Source organism: Polyodon spathula, chromosome 1, assembly GCF_017654505.1.
Source record: "Polyodon spathula isolate WHYD16114869_AA chromosome 1, ASM1765450v1, whole genome shotgun sequence".
Classification (NCBI taxonomy): Eukaryota; Metazoa; Chordata; class Actinopteri; order Acipenseriformes; family Polyodontidae; genus Polyodon; species Polyodon spathula.
Window position 1 is genome coordinate 13,608,113 of NC_054534.1, and position 20,844 is coordinate 13,628,956.

General features: G+C 38.7%; 1 protein-coding gene across 6 annotated transcripts in view; it reads left to right on the forward strand.

The window, feature by feature from the left end:
- ctif (CBP80/20-dependent translation initiation factor) overlaps positions 1 to 20,844 on the forward strand; it is a 153,847-nt gene that overhangs the window by 110,463 nt on the left and 22,540 nt on the right. For all 6 annotated transcript variants that reach the window (XM_041247598.1, XM_041247608.1, XM_041247627.1 and 3 more), the window contains one exon: positions 16,383 to 16,538. In XM_041247598.1, coding sequence (XP_041103532.1) covers positions 16,383 to 16,538 — 156 coding nt within the window. The remainder of the gene's footprint in view (positions 1 to 16,382; positions 16,539 to 20,844) is intronic.

Below are 20,844 nucleotides of genomic sequence, written 5' to 3' on the forward strand. Positions count from 1 at the left end.
TAATTGATCTAATTTGGAATCTTGAATTCATTCATCCATTTTTTTTTTTTTTCCATACACTCTACTTGATATATAAACAGAACTGTGTGGCTTGTTTATTCAGCCATCCTCATTTGAGGAATAACCACACAATAGGATGAACAGTGTTGGAATATCCTGGGTATCCCCTGCTTGTAATACACAAGGATATATCGAGGGTGGTCCTAACTACGTATGTCAGATTTTTAGATTGCTGTACAGCCTCAAGGAGATGTGTGTCACTGACCACGTGTGCTTAGTTAATTAAAATAAATGTGTTCCATTAAATGTAGAGTTTAATATCAGAACATGGGGAAACAAAGGGTGCTTTTTATGAATGTGTTCCGGTAAATGTAGAGTTTGATATCAGAACATGGGGAAGAAGGGTGCTTTTGACTCCTACTGTTCTTACAGGAGTTTTATCCGTGCATTTCCTGCTACAAGTGGAGTAAAACAATTACATAAGAAGGCACTCCTATCTGATTAAAAGCCAGACAAAGTATATCTCTTTCCATAAACACAACTCATGCCAAGCCAAAGCAAGGCTTTATCAGACGGTATCCACACTCTGTTGATAAGTTCAGGCCCTGGATTAATCCATAGCAGCAGTCTTCAACGCCATTTGTTTAGCTACTTAAGTATCAACAGTTGGGCTGATACACTGTATGTTTGTTGCTCATTGATTTCTTTGGACAGTTCTCCATTGCTTCTGTAAAGTTTTAACTTGAATAGGAAATCCCTGGCTCAAGGTTACTCTGTACTGTGGCAATACAGGACAATGTAAAGAGAAAGGAAAATGGGGCTCAATATAACATTATAGATGGCAGAGATGGAATACTGTGGCAGGACTGGCATTCAGATTTTATATCAGACAAGACCGTGAATTGCCTGTGTAGTTTTTTTTTTTTTTTTTTTTTTTTTTTTTTTTAATTTTGAAATAACGGCCAGATTAGTATTGGATGCATGGGACCTTTTCCTTAAACAATTTTCAGAATTCGTGTTGAATGTTCCTACTGCGTTTGTTTCATTTATACTTTTGTGTTATTTGTCATGGTGTCTCAGTTTACATTTGCAGTGTTGCCGCTTTCATTTTACTCATGTGTGAAGGCACAAACTTGACTTTGGCTTAAAGCAAAGTACAGTGCACTAACAGCCCTGAGCTTCATGATTTAAGAAAATGGATGCCAGTTAGCCTAGATCCTAAGGTAGTTTTCAAAATGTGGGCTATTTTCCCCACAAAGTTTAAAGTAATAAAAGCATAGGTATGCTAATACATAGGTAAGCATTGTAAAGAAATGCAAGTATGGTAAAGCATATTAAACATGGCAATTCAGGGTACATTATGGTAAATACATACTATAACCATGGGAAAAGATGGGAAAGCTACAAAAATACAATGCAAAAATACTGTGGTAAACTTATATAAGAGTCTAGCCTACAGTTATACCATCTGCTTGGATTCTGGTTTCTTCACACCTCAGAAGCTTGGCAGTGTTTGTCCTGCTAAAGTAATGTTGGTGACTGTAAGGGGGCACTGTTCCCTCTAAGCCAATGCCCAGATTGTTGTTAGGATTTAGTTAACTGGGGACCACACTAGACCAGTTTGTCAAAAACTGAACTGGCTTCATTTTGACTAACCTGTTTTTTAATAAATACCAGATACTAATCAAGAGAGGTCTTCAGACTGTTGAGACTGATAGTGGCCTTTACGAGCCCGGGCACTTGGATGAAGTTTATTATATTTCAGCTTCTGTATACAGAAGAATTAGTGGCACCCTGGAACGAACTCCTCACACCATTGCAGCGCAAAATACATCAAGTGGTTGATTTACTGTTAATGTACTGGGATGTGTGATTGCCTCTGTTTGATATGTAGCCCCACGTCTGTACATTTCTGTGAATGTGGTGTCACTGCGAACATCAGTGTCTGCTTAACAAATACTGAGGCCGATCATTAATAACTTTAGCTAATATGATCTAAATATTTTTCCTCATATGTTTTTAAATGTCACAGTAATTAACTAGTCATTCTTAGAAGCTATGTAGGTAGTACGCAGTTAACTGACAATATTGATTAAACAAACATGTCAGTGACATGCATCCCCTATCGTAGCTGTAAATTGAAAATGAAAATCTGAAAAAGGTGAAATCACTACAACCTCTATCCACTAAATTATGCTTAAAATCTGACTGCATTTATCCTTTTGTAAGGCAGCCCTTTATACTGCGGAACCGGTTATAAGGCGACATGGTCATGGCTCTCATTTGCCACATAATGCCATTACAAAAAGACCCCATTCATACCTAGCCTTGCCTTGGGCCGTCTCTGGCCTGCCTCAAATTTCCATTCACAGTTGAGGTTTTAGGGGGCCTAAGTGCGTTCACATATTTGGCTGAAAAGGAAGCCTTAATTGCGGCGAAGTGCTTGTCGGGAATGTAAACAGTGACATAAACACTGCATTCCTGGAAGTTGAGTGAGCTGGGAAATTCGCAAACGTAAATATGGCCATCTTATTTTTTGCAGCAGTGTTCTTATTGCATAAGATACGATAAAGGCGTGTGTTGACAGTGCAGTCGATTATTGTGGAAAGAAGTGATCATGTTGGATCATGTGTAAATGCAGCAAACAAGGACGTGTGCATTACATTAGTCACAATACAGATTGTTATATTAATGGTGACTGAATATGCAAAGTCGTATGCATTATTTATCAATATTGAGATTTACAATATTAACTACAATCTGAAGTGTGTGTGTGTGTATGTATATATGTATGTATATATATTGTGAGATAGCAGGGAGGGGGGGTTAAAATCCTTCCCTGCTAAAAACCTTGTGAGAATGCACATTTGGGTGTTATGGGGTTTAATTGGGTAATTGTTTTATTGTTTAGTAATCCCCTGCACCTGGTGGTAATTGTAAATTAGAGCCAGGTGCAGGGTATTTAAGAGAGGCAGCCAGTCTGTTCCAGGCTGCTGCTGAGAGAAGAGCCCGACTGTGTGAGTGAGCAGTCGTATTGAGGTATTGTGTAAGGGTGTTTTTGAATGTTTGGGGCAGGTAAACGGTTTAGCCGTCCTGCGTGATAGTTAGGTTCCTGTTTGTTTAGTGAGTGCTCCAAATAGGAGCTAGGTGTTTGTTTTGTGTTTATTTCATTTTGTGTTTATTAAAAGTGCGCGTGAGTGCTGTTTCAGTAGAATCCTGTGTGTTGAGTCGTGATTTGGAAGGGAGAAGAACCCGTGAGAGCCTGTGTGGCAAGCAAAAAGGTGACAAAATATATATATATATATATATATATATATATATATATATATATATACATACAGTGCCTTGCAAAAGTATTCAGACCCCTGACCAATTCTCTCATATTACTGAATTACAAATGGTACATTGAAATTTTGTTCGTTCGATATTTTATTTTAAAACACTTAAACTCAAAATCAATTATTGTAAGGTGACATTGGTTTTCTCTTGGGAAATATTTTTAAGAAAAATAAAAAACTGAAATATCTTGCTTGCATAAGTATTCAACCCCCACACATTAATATTTGGTAGAGCCACCTTTCGCTGCAATAACAGCTTTAAGTCTTTTGGGGTAAGTATGTACCAGCTTTGCACACAGGGTCGGAGTGATTTTGGCCCATTCTTCTTGGCAGATTTGCTCCAGGTTGTTCAGGTTGGTTGGACGACGCTAGTGGACCGCAATTTTCAAATAATGCCACAGATTCTCAATGGGATTGAGATCAGGACTTTGACTGGGCCACTGTAGGACATTCACCATTTTGTTCTTGAGCCACTCCAATGTTGCTTTGGCCTTGTGCTTGGGATCATTGTCCTGCTGAAAGGTGAATTTCCTCCCAAGCTTCAGTTTTTTAGCGGACTGAAGCAGATTCTCTTGCAGTATTTTCCTGTATTTTGCTCCATCCATTCTTCCTTCAATTGTAACAAGATGCCCAGTCCCTGCTGATGAGAAGCATCCCCACAGCATGATGCTGCCACCACCATACTTCACTGTAGGGATGGTGTGTCTTGAGGCATTGGCAGTGTTAGGTTTGCACCACACATAGCGCTTTGAGTTTTGGCCAAACAGCTCTATCTTGGTCTCATCTGACCACAAAACCTTTTCCCACATCGCAGCTGGGTCACTCTCATGCTTTCTGGCAAACTCCAGACGTGCTTTCAGATGGTACTTTTTGAGTAACGGTTTCTTTCTTGCCACCTTCCCATACAGGCCAGTGTTATGCAGAGCTCTTGATATGGTTGACTGGTGCACCATTACTCCACTCCCAGCCACTGAACTCTGTAGCTCCTTCAAAGTGATTGTTGGCCTCTCTGTGGCTTCTCTCACAAGTCTCCTTGTTTGAGCGCTGAGTTTTGAGGGATGGCCTTTTCTTGGCAGTGCCTGGGTGGTGTGATGCAGCTTCCACTTCCTGATTATTGATCCAACTGTGCTCACTGGGATATCCAAACACTTGGATATTATTTTGTACCCTTTCCCTAATCTATGCATTTGTATTACTTTATCTCTAACTTCTGTAGAATGCTCTTTGGTCTTCATTTTCCTTCAGATTCACAGCCTTACCAATGATCCTTCAACAGTGGGGTTTTTATCCAGAAAATGTGACAGCAACTTTAATGGTTCACAGGTGGAGGCCAATGGTAAGGTAATTGTGTCCTCATTAGGGCAATTTCTTTCATCGGTGCAAACTGGGAGCTTCCACAGCACAGGGGTTGAATACTTATGCAAGCAAGATATTTCAGTTTTTTATTTTTCTTAAATATTTCCCAACATAAAACCAATGTCACCTTACAATAATTGATTCTGAGTTTCAGTGTTTTAAAAATAAAATATCAAACAGAACGAAATTTCAATGTACCATTTGTAATTCGGTAATATGACAGAATTGGTCAGGGGTCTTATGACAACTTTTCCGTGACACACAACTTATATAATATATATAATATATATATAGATATATATATATATATATATATATATATATCACTAGTGATCAAACACACAGAGCGCTCCTTCCCATGTCCTTCTCAGCTGCCTCAAGCAAACTCGCTGCACTCCTTTTAAACCCTGCATCTAGCTCTAATTTACAATAATTACCAGGTGCAGGTGATAATTAATAATGAAGCAAAACAATTACATTAAATAAAAGCAATTACCTTCGCAGGGAGGCTTTAACTCTGTCCCTGCCCTATAACAAAACATTTTTATATTGCAGGCCCCCAGTCCTGCTACATGCGATATATATATATATATATAAATTTGACAACAAGATATATATATATATATATATTTGGACAACAACATATATATATATAATATATAATATATGCGCACACATACACACATGCAGCTTCTAGTGCCTGGTGCTTCAAAACCTTTCAATAAGTCCTTGGGTGTTAATCTGGGATTTTTCTTTTTTTTTTTTTTTAATTTGCTGCTTCGATGGTTCTCCTACTTGCTCTACCAGTACTTTTCTTTCAATGTTCTATTATTTCAAGCATTTCAGTTGACTTGATTCTGTGGTACTTCTTGGTTATTGCTGTGATTGTGCATTTTGAAATAACATTTTTTTATACTGCTGTGCAGCCATTTCCTTTGTTGTAGTTTGCTATGTGTGCTTTTCTCAAACATGAATCCAACTCCTTTGTCTTGACCACAATCTGCTTTGTTGTCCAAATGTTTTTCTTCAATAGATGATGGCTATTGACTTTATAATGCAGCCAGGTTTTTTTAACTCACCTCTCTAAACTGCAATGTATTCAACATGTAAAGTGAGTGTGAATTGATTCAGCAGTTTAGTGAATGTATTTAATTGTTTAATTGTGGTGGCGATTCTATCCAGAGAGCCTCGTAATCATCATCGTATTGCTTGAATTTTTTTATACAGTAAACACTATCTTAACTTTGCACTTACCTGCGCTCTTTCATTTAACCTTGTGATAGCAGGTAAAGTTTCTGTTTGTTTAATATCTCTTGCTTCTCACAATCCCGTCTAGTCAGAGCCAATCAGCTGCTGTATAGGTCTGGTTGATTGAAACAATCCTTTCAGGCATGTGTGTGCTTTTGGTAACAACTAAGTAAAACTGTTAAATTAATTTAGCGACAGTTCACACAATTCACACTCATTTTACTGAATACATTGCATTTTATAGAGGTAAGTTACAAAACCTAATTTTCTTTAGTGTCCCAAGATTCTGGAGCCTGTTTGCATCCCTACTGTCAGATCAGGAGACACAGTTTGAAACATCAGTAAAGAAAATAGTGGGTTAGGCAAAGATGTAGCTCTCCGTTCTTATAAAGGTAAACGGTTCTGTATTTTGACGTTTCTGTTGTGGGGAGAGGGGGCTAATAGTAAATTGTGTACGTTTCAAACTGAAATCTTATTCAGGGATATATTTCCGTTAGGTAATAAAAATACTGTTAACTAAAAGGTATAATATAGATTGTGTGTGTCCCTTGTTAGTAGCTGCTAGTCTGTTTTTTCACTCAACAGTTTCCTTCAGTTTTCCTTCAGATGGATTTGGTGTTCGGCCGAATCCCAAAACTTGGATTCAGCTCATCCCTTACGACTGTAATTTTGTGTTAAAAAAAAAAAAAAAAAACATTTAATCTTGTTTTAAATTTCAGTATTATGTAGATGTATATTTGTTTTAACAGAAATGTAGTATTTTAAATGCAGAGTTTTGATGCAGGACCATATCATTTTGTGCTCATTAATGGGGTTAAGGTGAAGTGAACTAGCTTCAGTGTAGAACTCTAGAGACCCTGAGCTGATGTCTGTGTCTATACTGGCTGCCCATGCAGAAGCATAAGGGCCTCCAGTCCATGTCCTGTTTACCTGTATATGTTTAAAAAACAATCCTTCTCAAGTGCAGTTTTTTAAACTGGAAGAGCAAGAATCTTGTGTAGCTCTCAATCATCTGAAATGTGGTTTTACTTTTCATGGGTGAAGGCTCATTGCCATAGAAATGAGAAAACAAACAAACACGGAAATTGCTCTTTGTCTCCCTCCCCACTGTGACCTCCTTTCTGTGGTTAAGCACGGCTGCCTGCACTGTTGCAGTTTCACAGCTCTCTGCAAACCAGTGCTGGTGTCTATTAGGAGGTAAGCGTGAGACTTGTTACATTCCGATTGTCACATCGTAACTCTATCTTCCTCTTGAGCATCAGACTGAACTTCCTCTTGTCTGGCACCAGTTGAGTGTGTTCACACCACCTTGCAAAGTTGTCCTCCATGCTCTCATGTGGGTTTAGGCAGCTGCGATCAGCATAGTGTGGCAGAAGTTTTATCGTCTTTATGATCTGTTTCTCTTCAACGCTCTGGGGCAGATTAGAATTTACTTCTACGTTCAGACCATTTTTTTTTTTTGTTGTGCAGGTACAAACAAACTGGTAATGTTCCAGAATAAGCAAGAAACATCTTTTATCATCTTATTTTAAGCATAATATTTTTCCATACTGAACTTACATTCTCTTTATGGCTTCTCTACTCTTAGGTCACCCAAACTTATTTATTTAAGAATTATTTTGATAGTTATTCTGCTGACCATTAGGAATCATTTTTCAGTCAGTTTCAATTAGGAGACAAACTGAACACCCTGTTAAAGACAGTTTGTTTTGTCGTTCCTTTTGAGGGATGAAATAGAGGTTTTGCAGATGTTTTGCAAGCAAGTGCAAGAAAGGCCTCCTTTATGTCCTTTATAACATATCTAGTTTAAGTATGTAATTTTACATTTTGTCAAGGTTACTTTGTGTGAAATTATAAATTCATGCCATGAACTCTTATATATTTTTAGATTCAATTATCATCTCTAATCCCTCTATCAAATTTGATACAAAAACTTTTTATCAGCACAGAAGAGAAAAGCTCAAGTGCTGTGCTCTGAATGCTCTGGTAGTCTCACCAGTTTAATTATGAGTGTAGAGACAGCTGCTGTTTTTAAGGTTAAGCTGAAGACTTGTTTTCCTAAAATTTGCTTCTGTTATTACCACTTTTGTAAAGTGTCCTGGGGTGCCTTTAAACAACATTGGGAGGGGGGGCTCCCCCTGTATGTAAACTGCATGAATGCCATCTAGTATCACTCTATATTAGGGTTGTTTTTTTCATGAACTTATTTCGTGGAAGTATAAATAGGTAAGAGTAATAAACACTGCTGACATCACACATTCATTAATACATAATCGTGTGTGTTCATGTACTGAGAGGTTAAAGAGAGTGGTATTGTAGTAGAACAACATGGCTTTGTGTCAGCAGATCATATAGACACAGGTAATGCCAGGTCATCCTCCCACTCAGGGAAATGGGGAAATGTTCATTCTCGTGAATTTGATCGCTTAAGTAGAACATCCAAGAAATACATTATTTGGAATGTTAATTTCTTAATACTGTTGCAGGGCATTACAGTGCATTCCAACACAGTGATGCTTCCGCAGTCTGATTGGTACTCCTGTAAATATCACACAGCTGTCTAGTGAAATGTTAACCTATATGTGGGGTTCAAGGGGCGGAGCTAGGCACCAACAACCTATCGTCTCCTGTCATCAATTAAATCAACCTTATTTAAACATTAGTCACCTCTAACTAGCTGTCTTATGTTTTTTCGTTTTGGCATAAACCTAAGCGATTTCAAGACCCATCAACTTTCGTATACCTCAATAATGGAGTACTTACAGCAGTCGTCATCGGATTCAGAGGATTCCCAGGATTTTCTGTCATTACCAGATCATTCTCCTCCAGCTTCAATCCAGGGTCCATCCAGTCTCAATCCAGGGTCCATCCAGTCTCCGTCCGTTTTTTTCTGCTCTTCTGGTATTTCAATTACATCTGATCAGGCTCCCGACCAGGCTCTCGTCCAGGTTCCAGTTCAAATGTTGCCTACCGTTCCTGCCACTCAAACATCGAATCTGCGCCGATCCAAGCGACTTCGGCCTCAGGACACCCCTCCGGATCGATTGTTTTGGAAGGACTGGCCCGTGAATAAATTGATTAAAACCCTCCTTTAAAAACGGTAATGCGATTCCAGCAGGGAGTGATAGTCTCTTTTTTATTCTCTATTGAAATTCAGTCTCAGCAGAACCAGTCTTTCCTCCAAGAAAACATAATCAGCCGTGCCCAGCCATTCAGCGTCCTAAAACAGACAGCAGGCAGTCTATTCCGGATCAAATCACCCCCACAACTAGCACCGCTAACCAGCAGCCAGCCATTGAAATCTAACATTCGCAAATATTTAACGAGATAAAAATCATTTATGCAGCTTTTTGCCGATACTCTATCTTCGGTCAGTTCTCAACTGTTGGATCTACATAAAAGGGTGTCTAATATGGAACAGGGAAAACAATCTACAGCACTGTCATTAATTCCAGCATCAAATACTGCAGCGCCGCCTACAGCTTCTTCCGGTCCAGCCCTAATTTCAGCCAGCGAAGCAGATCCTCCAATAGACAACCTCGCTACTGCCTTGACATACGTGTCCTCCTCTCCAACTACAGCTAGACGTCACACTATATCTCCACAAATCAGATGTAACATTCTCGAAGGTAAGGACATTAATCTTGTTTCACTATTAATGATGACTTCGGAATTCTTGGACCATAGAGTAGGGGATTGCGGAGATTTGGCAGTAACTCTAAAATCCAGAGATCCCAGACTGCTTAAAAATCTTACATTAGGGGAATTTGTCCTTGCTTTCTCCATATTCAGAGATGTGTTATGCTCGGTATATCCTAACCGCAGAGCTGAATTGGACTCCTACGAATACTACATCGTGGAGCTGTCTGTCAGATACGGAGGGACTATGTTTTTTGAGTATCATAAAGCATTCTCTGCAAAAGCAGCAGCGATATTGGCAGCAGATAATCACATCATCAATTGGGCACAACCTGACCCAGATCTATTTAACAGAATTTTTGGTGGTCTAAGAGCTAACGCATGTGGGATCTGCGCTTCAACAGTTCACTCAACATCCCTCTGCCCTAAATCTGCAATTGCATCAACTTCTAAAGCACCCGGTTTCGCCGCTAATTCATACAGATCTTCAGTACCTAATCCTATACATTTTTCAGCTCCGCTCGTTCAATCTACAAGGAAAGACAAATACGGGCGCAGTATTAGATTTTCAGGAGGAAGACAAATCTGCAACAATTTCAATACTGGCTTCTGTTCGAATAGACAATGCAATTTTATCCACATGTGTAGCAATTGCGGAGACGCTCACGCTAATACAATCTGCCCTTTAAAACGCAAGTGACTTTCCCCGATGCTCACAGTCTTTACTCCTATAAACATCCCGGCATTATCAAGTAAATTACAGAATCATCCCCACAGTAATTTAATCAATTACCTGATCGACGGATTAAAAAATGTTTTTTCAACCGGTCTGACTCAAATTCCTTCTTCCTCGTTCAAAAGCAAAAATCTTTATTCAGCGACTCAAGAACCACAATTAGTGCAATCTCTCATCGAAAAATAAATTATAAAATGATTTATAGTCGGTCCATTTTTATCTCCTCCTTTTCCAGTATATAGAATTAATCCTATCGGAATTGCCACGAGGAAAATGTCAGGAAAAAAGCATCTCATTATTCATTTATCAGCACCACGGGGGTCAAGCACCAGCAGCATTAACTCATTAATTCCCCAAGATCAATTTTCCCTGCATTACATCACTATTGCAGACGCAATACATTCAATTAAATTAGCAGGTCGTGGTTCCTGGTTAGCAAAAGCAGATATATCAGATGCATTTAAAGTAATGCCAATCCATCCGTCTCTCCGTCACCTGTTTGGTATATGCTGGCATGGGAAGTTTTATTTTTCCACCCTATTGACTTTCAGCTGCCCGCAGCAGCCCGGAGATATTTGATACCCTGTCAGAAGCACTATGCTGAATTCTTCTTAATGTCTATCATGTCCCATTCTTGCTCCACTTGCTGGACGATTTTTTAGTAATTTCTCCTCCTTCAGATGCACCAGCAGAAGCGATTTCCAATCTTAAAAGCTTATTTTCTGAAGTTGGCATTCCGCTTTCAGAAGAGAAATCAGTCGGTCCCCTTCATTCTTTGGAATTCCTTGGAATCATTCTAGATACAGAAACGTTTTGAAGCTAGCCTGCGTGAGTCTAAACTTAACCATATTCATTTGCTCATTGAAGATTTTCAGATCAGTAAAACAATTAAAAAACGGGCACTGCTTTCATTGCTGGGTTATTTTAACTTTGCAATACGTATCATTCCACAGGGGAGGACGTTTATATCTCGACTGCTAGCGCTGGCATCAACAGCAAAAAATCTGGACTCCTATATAAATATCTCCTCAGAAGCTAGGAAAGACATTAAAATGTGGTCTGCGCTTATTCAGCACTGGAATGGTTTCTCTATGTTTTATGATGATTTCATTTCAGCTCCACACGATATGGCTTTATTTACTGTTGCCTCATCTCTGGGATTCGGAGGTCTATTTAACAATCAATGGTTTTGCAGTACATGGCCTGAGGAAATCGAAAACATATCTCCTCATCTAAAATCCACAGCTCTGCTAGAGATATACCCAATAGTAGCAGCTGCCCAGCTATGGGGTCATCTCTGGTCTAAGAAATCAATACTATTTTACTGTGATAATTCAACTACAGTGCATATTATAAATAAACAACGTTTCTCTTCCCCTGTTATCATGCAGTTGCTGCGGCGGCTAGTATGGATTTCAGTCTCTAATAATTTCCTAATACAAGCTCGCCACCTACCGGGCATTTTTAATAATGCAGCTGATGCTCTTTCTCGTTTACAAATTTCCAAATTCCACAGTTTGCTGCCCACAGCTTTGCAATATCCAGCAGCAATGCCACAGTTCAATCAGCTGATTTAACTAAATCCAACTATTAATAAACTTCTTAATTCAGCTCAAGATTACATGGCATCAGCACTTGCCCCATCTACCAGATCCTCGTACTTTACAGGTTGGGCATGTTATGTAACTTTTTGTGTACAAAGCAGGATTAATCCTACTCCATTCAACCAGGACTGGATCATGGCGTTCATAGTGCATGCAAAGGACTCTCTACATCTGGCACCAGCTACAATCAGACTATATTTGTCAGGAATTCAGCATCAGTTTCGCTTGATGTCCATCAATTCCCCAACTCTATTATCAATTCCAGCGGTTCGTCTCCTTTTACGAGGAATTTCCAAGTGCTCTCCGGCTCCTTCTTCTGCTCGCCTGCCTATTTCTATAGACTTTCTCAGTAACTTGATTTCAACTCTGCGCCATGGCTGTTTTTCTCCATTTGATGATTTAACTATGGAAGTCATATGTCTATCTGCATTTTTCGGGTTTTTGAGATGTTCTGAATATACAGTACCTTCTATTGCCAGCTTTCCTACCCTCAGTATCCGCTGCAGTGACCTCAAGCTCATCCCAGATTCTCATTTCATCTTATTTCTTCACATTTCAAAAACAGATCAACTGCGCAAGGACAATGTATTCAGCTTTCTAAGATCAGCTCTCCTCTGTGTCCCTTCACTTCCATGTTGAAGTACATTGCAGAATGCAAGGCCATTTCATCCTCAGACCCTTTGTTTATCAATTCAAGCCGGTCCATTGTATCAAGGCATTGGTTTTCAACACACCTTTCCACCATAGTGTCTAGAACAGGTCTTCCTTTGCAATTCTACACTCCTCATTCATTTAGAATAGGGGCAGCTACTTCAGCTGCAAAAGCCAATATTAACCAGCATTTAATTAAAAATATGGGGCGCTGGACTTCATCACTAGTCGAAACTTATATTCGTTCTTCATCATCTGAAATATCCTCCGCACATCAGTCCATTGCTAGTATGTCCGGAGTGGGGACAACCTTTCTGCCTGAGCCACCAGAGATTTCCCCCTAAGAAATAAAATTAAAAGAAAAGGTGTTTTTTTTTTTTCCACTGTGCAGAGGGTCTTCACATAGTCATTAGTGTACAGTTTACTAACCCCTTTGTCATATTAAGTGTTTGTTTTCTTTAGTCTAAATGTTTTCTCTTTTCTTCTTTCTTATGCATTGGCGGTTCTCTCTTTTTTCTTCTTCATGTTGCATCAGCGGGGAGCCGGGGGTCCATCCTTTGGGGGGTTAGTGATTCCACTTTCTCCAGCCCTTTAAGCTTCGCTTCATTTACCTCATAGAGGAGGGTTCTCCATGAGTCAGAGGGGACCCCCGGCCAAACCCTTCCATCTGCATGTATGTTTCTTTTGGAATTCTTCTTTCACGTCTGTGAGGGTCCCCTAGCGGTGGCATCCCTCGTGTTTGTCGGGTCTCCTCAAAGTCGGTGGCCCCTCTCCTGTTTGTCGGGTCTCCTCAGCGACGGAACCCCCATTCTATTATGTTGGGCTTTGAAGAGGCGGAACACCACGCATTATATGTTTTAACAAATACTAACTTTATGTTTTCTTTCCGGTTCGCGAGCCTCTTCGAATGTCGGGTAACCTCAGAAACGGTGCCCTTCTTGGTATATCGGGTCACCTCAAAGACGATGGCCCCCCTCCTGTTTGTCGGGTCTCCTCAGCGACGGAACCCCCCTACTGTATATTTTGGGTCAGGAAGAGCCGGAACCTCTTTTGTGTTAACAACACCAACTCATGTTTTTCTTTCCGGTTCGCAAGCCTCTTCGTATGTCGGGTAACCTCAGAGACGGTGCCCCTCTCATATGTCGGGTCACCTCAAAGAAGGTGGCCCCCCTCCTGTTTATCTTGTCTATCGATCAAGTAAATGTTGGGCCTTGAAGAGGCGGAACCCCTCTCTCCATGTGTATATGTTTACTAACTCTGTCAATAAACACTCTCAGGGGCCATAGCTCTGCCCCGTGAATTACCACACTGCTGTTTTATTTCTTTATTTGTATTTCACTGAGTCACTTAATGGTGGCACTTAAACGCTATATTTTGGCGTCTGGCTTTATTCCATTATCTAGCTAGTCTTTCTTGTCTGTTTCTGACAAACACAAAAACATTGAATCAGTACATGCATGTATCATAAAATCATGATTTTTTTAATTATTTAGTTAGTGACAATCTGGCCTCTTTCTTTAGCGCTATAACAGTGCCCTATGCACTTTTAAAATAAAAAAAAATCCTTTATAAACAATGATTGCTAATGTGTCTATTGTTATGTTGATCACAGATCACCCAAAAAAAAAAAAAAAATGTATAGCAAGGAAATTAAATCTGGGCTGTATAACTTACTGTTAAAATAATGTGAGAGTACACTGTTTTAAGATATTCCTGTTCCTTTCTATGAAGAAGAACTCTGTTCATACATAAGGAGCTGAAGTCAAAACAGTAATTGTTTTTATTTACTTGAATTTGACTATAGCTCTGCCAGACTGACTGTCTGTACATTGTGGTTAGGGTGGTTTCTAGGTAAGTGATGTTTTTTTTGTTTTGTTTTGTTTTCTCCTCTCTTTTCGATGTGCATATATTCTTTTTTTCATGCAAGAAGTAGATTTTGAGTTGGGTTTCTTGCTGTTGCTGTTTTCAGGATGTGGTGAGGCTTCAAGCCGGCAGAGGGAATTGTACAGGGGAAGTGGAAGGAGAAATGCTAGCAAAAAATATATCATTTGGACCTGTAACACACCCATACTTGTCCTGATATTTTCATTTCATGACTTAACCTTTGTACTGTCTAGCAAAAGCAGTGTCATGTTTTTTTTCTCAGAAACGATTAGTCAAACAACGATTTTTGAGCTTCATCCATAACTTTAAAACTAGAAGAAACTGGACTTCATTGGAGTTTGTAACTCCAGTAAAATAAAAGGTGAAAGATAGTTCATCTTCAGGAAAAAAGTGGCACAAAATCATACTCCTTTCAGAGTTAGGATAACAATTTGATTTTTACAATATAAACCAAAAGAGCTATAGAGTAGGAGAGAAGATATTTATACAAGGTGTCGTCCAAATCAATGTTTCCTTGAAAACCGAACATGGCTTTCAGGTAGGATTCTTCTGATTCACAGATGGAGTTTCCTCTTCAAAATGTAGTCAAAACTTACATGTTTCCCAGTAAAAAATATTTGACATGCAGTAAACGTGATGAAAAAGTGTATGACATACTAGTAGAAGAATTAATGGAGTTTTAAAATGTAAACCAGGGAGAAGGGACAGCCCCCAACATGCAACTCTCCACTTATCATCAAGAAACTTATAAAAACATTCAACCATCAACCGCTCCTTTGAGCTAAATGGAACAACCCGCACACAATGTGAAAAAAAGTATGTATAGTCAAAAACATATTATAATCTTAAAGCCAGTTATTATCAGAACTAGGACATAAAATAATACCTCACCAATCTATGAGCTAGGACCAAAAGATTCCCTTCCTTAAAAGTTATAAAAAATAGTAGAGGGCAAGAAATGCAGATTTGTTATGTATTAGATGATAAATTAGATGTTTTGTTAAAAAAAAAAAAATCTCTCTAAAGGCTAAATATTTTGCTTTGCTAAGCAGTAAAAATGAGTCACTGGATCATCCTCCCTTGTGAAATGTGGTCCACATCAGAGAACTGCTGTGCAATTTTCCATGTCTGAAAACCTTTCCAGTAGTGGCTCCCTGTATTAAGTGGCATGAGAGACTGAACAACCTCCTATTAAACCATTTAGACCCTGCTGGTCAGTGTTGGGGCAGGTTGCCAGTTCACAAGGAGCAGACCTGTACTTGAAGGCTGCATTCACACTGGTCAATTTTGAAACAGACTCGGTCTGGTTTGAAACAATGTATCAATGTGCTTGCTGTTCACACTAATCTGCCAGCAAAGGGACCAAGTTCGTTTGGATGCAGGCTAAAGTTAGATTTTTTGGTCCCTTTTGCATTTTTTTCAGGACTGAGTTTGTTTGTGTTCACAGTGCAGTTTGCAAGTGCATTCGATTAGTTTATCCATACGTTCCAACAATCCCTATATAGTCGGGGCATTCCCGATTTCTGTCCCGATGCATAGGAATTTTTGCATCATTGGTGAACAAAAAATAAGCAAACATTTTTTGTACTATTTTGCTGCTGCACTCTGTTAATTTGGAATGCAGTTAACATTGAAAATATGAAGGTTGCTTCTGGGAGTTTCCAAATGTTGTTGTTGTTTGTTTGTTTGTTTGTTTGTATACACTGTACCTGTGTATACTTTGTTACTGTCCCCAAGTTTTGAGTAACTGTGGTTGGAGTAGTCATTGAAGAAGTGCAAGAAGCAATACAGTCATTTTAAATAAGCAAATGTCAACAATTTTTTTGTGTATAAGTGAATGACAATATCTGTGTCTGGTTAAACGGTAAATGTTATTGCATTGAACTGAATTGATGGTTGACCCCTGTGTGTGTGGCTGTGTTGCAGAGGGACTTCACACAGCGGGAGGGGCTGCAGCAGTCGGATGTGGAGCGCTGGCTCGGCTTCATTACCTTCCTCTGCGAGGTGTTCGGTACCATGAGGAGCAGCTCTGGGGAGCCCTTCAGAGTCCTTGTGTGTCCCATCTATACCTGTCTCAGGGAGGTGAGTGCCTGGGAATATTTTAACACTGGTACTATATTGGGATGCATGGAAATTAGATTGCCAGTGGTTCAGGAGGTACCTCTTCTGTTCTATTTCTAGGCACTTGGTAACTGACAGATACATCCAGCTACACAGGTATTGCTATAGAAACCCAGGAGCTGAGTGACTTAGAGGATTGACAATGAGATATGAAACCTTTCAACTCTGTCAGCAGTTAATGTCCAACTAGTGGGAAAATGCAAGTAACTTGTGGAATTAGGCAACTGATAAAGTTTATACTCGGCCATTGCAACCTGGTGGCTGTTGTAATTGTCAGCCTAGTTATTACTGGACTGGTATCCATGTAAAAAAATTGGCAATACTTCGTTGACATTCTTTCAGTCTTTCAACAATCTGATGAGGATGGGGTCTACTCTCTCACCAAGGCAGGATCTGTGGATTCCTTCAGTTTCCAGGGCTGTCCGTTCCTGAATGATGTGTATGTCTGTGTATAAAAAATCTGAAGTAACATTTACACTGCTGTGCTACAGGGGATGCATTATATACAGCTAATAGATGTTTTTGTGTTATTGCCGATACATGATGGAAATGTATGTTAACACAAGGCTTCCATCATGTAGAAACCACACACAGCAATATCCAGTCCTACTCCCAGCATACATTTGGCAGGCACTCAGGACATCCCCCATTCCTCCACATTAAACCAACCTAATTTATCACACTCCCCTGCACAGATCCTACTGCTCGGGTGCTAATCACAGACTTTAAGAGGAGCCAAATGCCCTAGGTTATTTGTATTATTCTAGCACCTGACATTACTGTTTTAATTATTTATTTTATTAGGTTTATATCTCATAGTATCAAAGCACCACCAAGCCTCAGTGTATTTGTAGAGAGGAGTCTCTCTACTCTTTTCTGTCCAGAACATAATTCAGAACTGACCACTCAAAATTGCAGACTAATAAACTCAATATATTGTAGTATAATATACCAATATGTAGTTATGTCCATTTTGCAATGTAGTACCCTGAAACTTTTTAATTAGTTATCATAGGGTAGTCTTAATTGGTGGTGAAGGAGTTGAGCCATCCACATTAGGTTTGTAAATGAAAACATGGTAGTGTGTCATAAAAGATACTGTGGATCATGCTATTTTGATTGATCGTCTGAAAAGCTGGGTTGGACTCACTGGAACTCTTCTCACTGGTTTAAGTCCTATCAAACTAACAGACAGTATTTTGTTTCTTTAGGGGAGTCTGTATCAGAGTTATTCAATATTACACTGTTATGCCGATGACACGCAACTTTATATTTCTGTAAAGCCTGGTGACTCTACAGTATCTTGCTGACATCAAAAGCTGGATGTCTCAAAACTTTTTGCAATTAAACTCTGATAAGACGGAAGTCTTGCTGTTAGGTTCTCAGCAACAACTAGAGCTTGCAAACTCCCTAAAAAATTGATTTGGACAACCTGACCTCTAATACAAAATCTGATGTAAGAAACGAGGGTTATGTTTGATTCTGGTTTGAGTTTGAGGCACATATTCAAAAAAATATTTTGTCACCTACGTAACATTGCTAATATTAGGTATTTTCTTTATTTGGCTGATGCTGAGAAACTAATTCATGCTTTCGTTTCAGTAAGACTTGATTATTGCAGTGCTTTATCTGCAGGACTTCCACATCATGTCTTCTCATGTTTACAGCTTGTTCAAAATGGAGCAGCTAGGGTTCTGACTAGAACTAAAAAACAGGCTCATATAACTCCTCATTGCACTGGCTTCCAATACATTTTAGAATTGATTTTAAAATCTCACTACTAACATGTAAAGCACTAAATGGCTCAGCACCAGAGTACCTAAGAAAGATTCTGCCCTCAATAAACCTCTGAGCACTTTAAGGTCGGCTATCGCTGGACTTTTGTGCCTCCCAATGGTAAAATTGAAAAGGAGAGGAGAAAGTGTGTTTTGTTTTAATGCTCCCAAGCTGTGGAACTCTTTGCCTTCCTCTGTTAGATTAAAGACTCATTTTTATAGATCAGCTTTTTTAACCTAATCTAGATATAAAGTTGCTGTTATCTATTTTTATCTGCTAACTTTGTATTTTATTTGTTGTTCTTATTTATTTTATTTTTGTCCAAGCTAGATATTTACTATTTATTATCATTATTAATATCATTTTATTTTGCTAATTGTGTGATTATACTATTCTGTCTTCTTTCTTCTTCGTGATATATACGGTCTGTAAAGCGCTTTGAGTTACCATGCTATGAAAAGCACTATATAAATTAAATAAATAAATAAATAGACAAATAAATAAATAAAAGGGAATTTCCAAACTTTGCCCACCAATTACAAAGTCCCCAACTACACATTTAAGTTAATCCTAGAGACCATTCACTGAAGAATCGCATTTAAGGAATTGTGTGTTACATTTGCTACATTCTGTTAGTGACCCCTCCAAATCAATCACTGACCTCGTAATTAGCATTCTATACTAACAGCCGAGACGAGAACTGTGATTGTAAAATAGCTTGACAGGCTTGAACTTTGCACTTGCCAGTCTCTCTGTGCTTTAAACAAGACATTCTACACAGTAATTAACTTTGTGATTCATTGCATATTTTTCTTGTGTAACCATTTCCCCTCATAATGTATAATTTGTTGGTTTTGTGTTGGTGGTTCAGTGGGAACACACCCCTAAACACTCTAAAAGGGATTTGTGTAAAGTTTCTTTTTTGCTTGTTTTCTGTCAACAGAACACATTAGTTCAGACTTAGTCAGTATCACATATTGCCATTTAAGCAATAAACTGTCTGCAATATCCAATAGTGTCTATTAGAATATTTAAGTGAACAGCAACTTCAAGAGCAGGGTGTGTGTTCTAATGGTATTTTCTTGCTGTTTTTCAGCTCTAACCAATACATTCCTAAATAAAATGAAATGACCTGTGAACACACATTTTTATACATTTTTGGCTTTTGAGCTTCTAAAGAAATATTGCATAGCTGAAATAAGTTGTCACTAGCATTTATTTTTAAATATGGCCTTCAAAATGCTTATATGGTGAAACTTCATAATTATACTATCTTTTTGAAAATTTTACTGACAGAGCTGCACTAATTTTGTCTGCACATAGAGGGCTTTTTTGCTTAAATTAAGAAAATAGCTATTGATTAATGCAAAAGATTACTCATTGTAGCACAGGGTGGCTGTATGTTTATTAGGTGCTAACAGGCTGAGGACATTTGTTGTCCTACAATTGTCAAAGGCTGAACAATTTTACCAGTCACTTGTAAGGGACTGAAAAAACAAATTCAGTAAGTTTGTAGAAAAAAAAAAAGCAAGACGTTGTTGTCGTTATTGTCGTCCTCTGATAAGTTTTTAAATCTTCAATTTTCCACAATTAAAATAAAAGGCTAAAATTGAGTGTGTGTCTGTCCGTGTCCGACCCCCACCCCCTCTTCACATTATAAGATACGCAAACAGTGAGTAACAGTTAGCACAGGAAGTATTTATTGGTACACTTTTAAATTCTAAGGAAGTTACACGCTAACCAGAGTGCAATCAATCAGTAATATAAGCAAACTCACCATTTTACTTTAAACATTACAAATATGTCTGTGTGGTAATAATAAAAAACAAGATATAGTATTCATATTAGTTTATCTCTGAGTTAGTCTTTGTCATCTGGATGACTATTGCCAAACTCATTGACCTGATCATTTTCAGCGTCTGTAACAGCTTGTTCAGTAACAACAAGGCACGTCTGGATAACTGAAGTAAACTGCAAGCCACTTATCAACACGAGTGTGCCTCGTTCAACCTTTACCTCTGTACACCGGAAGCAGTTTTATTAAACAAGTATGTTTAAGTAAATTTAAGCAACAATTTTCTGTGTTGGTGATTATATACGATAAATGCATTGATTTGGGTATCAAACAAACAAAAAAGCCTTGCATGTTTTTTGTTCTGCCCCAGTTGTAAAACTAAAAATTCCCTGACAGCGTAGAAAATCCATGTTCTTCAGCAGCAAATGGATTGGATCTAGCATCATACAAGATGCTAGATGGAGTGGTAGAGCTTAGAAGTCCTTTATACAAACTCTGATAATGTTGAGTTCTCTAAGTTTTCCCAGGAGAGATTCACTTTGAGGTGAAGGAGCACTTCAGTATCCATGGCCTCTTGTGGCCTCTCTTCTGTGGCTGATTTGAAAAGGTACATTGTGCCAAAATTGTGATATGGGCAGCTATCAACAAAGGGTTAATCTGAGCCCATCAAACTTATTTGAATTTCGCAAGATTTAA